The 1,653-nt window shown below is 41.2% G+C and overlaps 1 protein-coding gene across 1 annotated transcript in view; it reads right to left on the bottom strand.

Annotated features, from left to right (window-relative positions):
* Positions 1–1,653, bottom strand: part of LOC107493054 (probable inorganic phosphate transporter 1-7) — a gene marked incomplete at its 3' end in the record, with an annotated part of 2,307 nt that continues 654 nt past the window's right edge. Inside the window, exon 2 of the mRNA XM_016114132.3 lies at positions 1–1,149. Within this exon, the coding sequence (XP_015969618.1) occupies positions 1–1,092 (1,092 nt within the window). The remainder of the gene's footprint in view (positions 1,150–1,653) is intronic.

Below are 1,653 nucleotides of genomic sequence, written 5' to 3'. Positions count from 1 at the left end.
GTCAATGAAAGCCACTGTAAACCAATAGCCAGGAACTGTACTGCAAAGAGCAATAAGTGTTTGAGCCCTTGCAATTCTGTAAACCTCCTCAAGGGCATTCATGGTTTTTGCAGGAGGGATCCAACCAACTGCGCTGAAGATATCTTTTTGGAAAAGATTCTGGCTGTAAAATGCAATGTCAAGCAAGAACCATGTGGTTGTTGTGCCGAGCAGATGTAGACCATGGCGACTAAGGAACTCCTTTGAGAACAAGGCATATTTAGCCTTTTCCTGCTCCTCCTTCCTTGGCTCAGCTTGAATCTCCACCTGCAGAACCTTAGACATATCTGCTGCAGCTTGCTCTTGATTCTTTGCAACTAAGGCAGTATAACGGGCAGTTTCCGGCATCTTCATACGCCAGTAATAAGTCAATGCAGCCGGGAGTGCTCCAACCATCACAATTATTCTCCAAACATAATCTGCTTGTGGAACAGTTGAACCAACTGGATCAACCTCATAGGGTGCAGCATTAAACCTGTCTCTAAATGAAGCTGAAATTATGATCGCAAATATACCACCTGCCAAGATTCCAAAACCTTGCATAGCAAAGACCGCGGCAATGAAAGCACCACGAGTCTTCTTGTTAGAATACTCGGACATTATGGTAGCAGAAAGCGGATAATCTCCACCAATACCAAAACCAAGCCAAAACCGGAAGAAGCAGAGAGTTGCCATGACGGATTTCGGACTATGCCCAAAGGAAAGGCCAGAACCAATGGAGCATATTACCATCATCATCAGAGTCATGCCATAGACCTTTTTTCGGCCTAACTTATCTCCAAGCCATCCAAAGAAGAGTTGTCCTGACAACGTTCCACAGAAAGCTACACCATTTACAGCAGCTGATACGTTAGGAGGCAATGTACCGGGCTTTTCCGCACCATCAACGTGGTAGTATATGCGGCCTAGCAACTTTGTCACAAGGGATATGCAGAATAGATCGTATGCATCGGTGAAGAACCCCATTCCAGCTATGATTATTGCAGTGAAATGATACCATTGTGTTTTTGCCACATCAAGTGCATTCAGAACTTGCATTTGCTCCTTCGCCATCACTCCAAAATTTCAAGCTCCCTTCTTTCTCTCTCTCTGTTAAATGCCTTGCTTTCTCTGCAACCAAGAGGCAGATTTGACAATTTATGAGGGCTCTGATTTTTATTTCTTATTTTTCATTTTGAAAAAAAAATGGAACTTAAGCATACAAATATTTTGTGTTAAATCAAGCACCAGAACATAATTGAAATTGAAATTCTGAATTCAAAATTGAAAATCTGTTACTCAACAAATCGAGGCACGTTATTCACAAGACATGCAAATTAACAAAACCCTATGTGTTAGAAAATTGCTGAGGGCACACATAATCTCCTAAAGTTTCAAACTCCATGCGGTAATTGAATTGAACAAAATACAATAAAATAAAATAAAAGATTTATAAAAATGAAAAACCCTGTGAATGAATTCCTGAGAGGAATACCTAGCTCCCTCACACACACGGACACACCTCCCGAAAATAAAAGAAAATTGACATTATCACTGGGCGCCGCCATTAAGAAACAGAGAAAATAATTAACATATCAGGATCCGTTAAAATACGGAGAAGCTCCAAAACGGAGC

This window comes from Arachis duranensis, chromosome 6 (assembly GCF_000817695.3).
Source record: "Arachis duranensis cultivar V14167 chromosome 6, aradu.V14167.gnm2.J7QH, whole genome shotgun sequence".
Taxonomy (NCBI): Eukaryota; Viridiplantae; Streptophyta; class Magnoliopsida; order Fabales; family Fabaceae; genus Arachis; species Arachis duranensis.
This window is presented reverse-complemented; position numbering and strand designations above follow the sequence as displayed.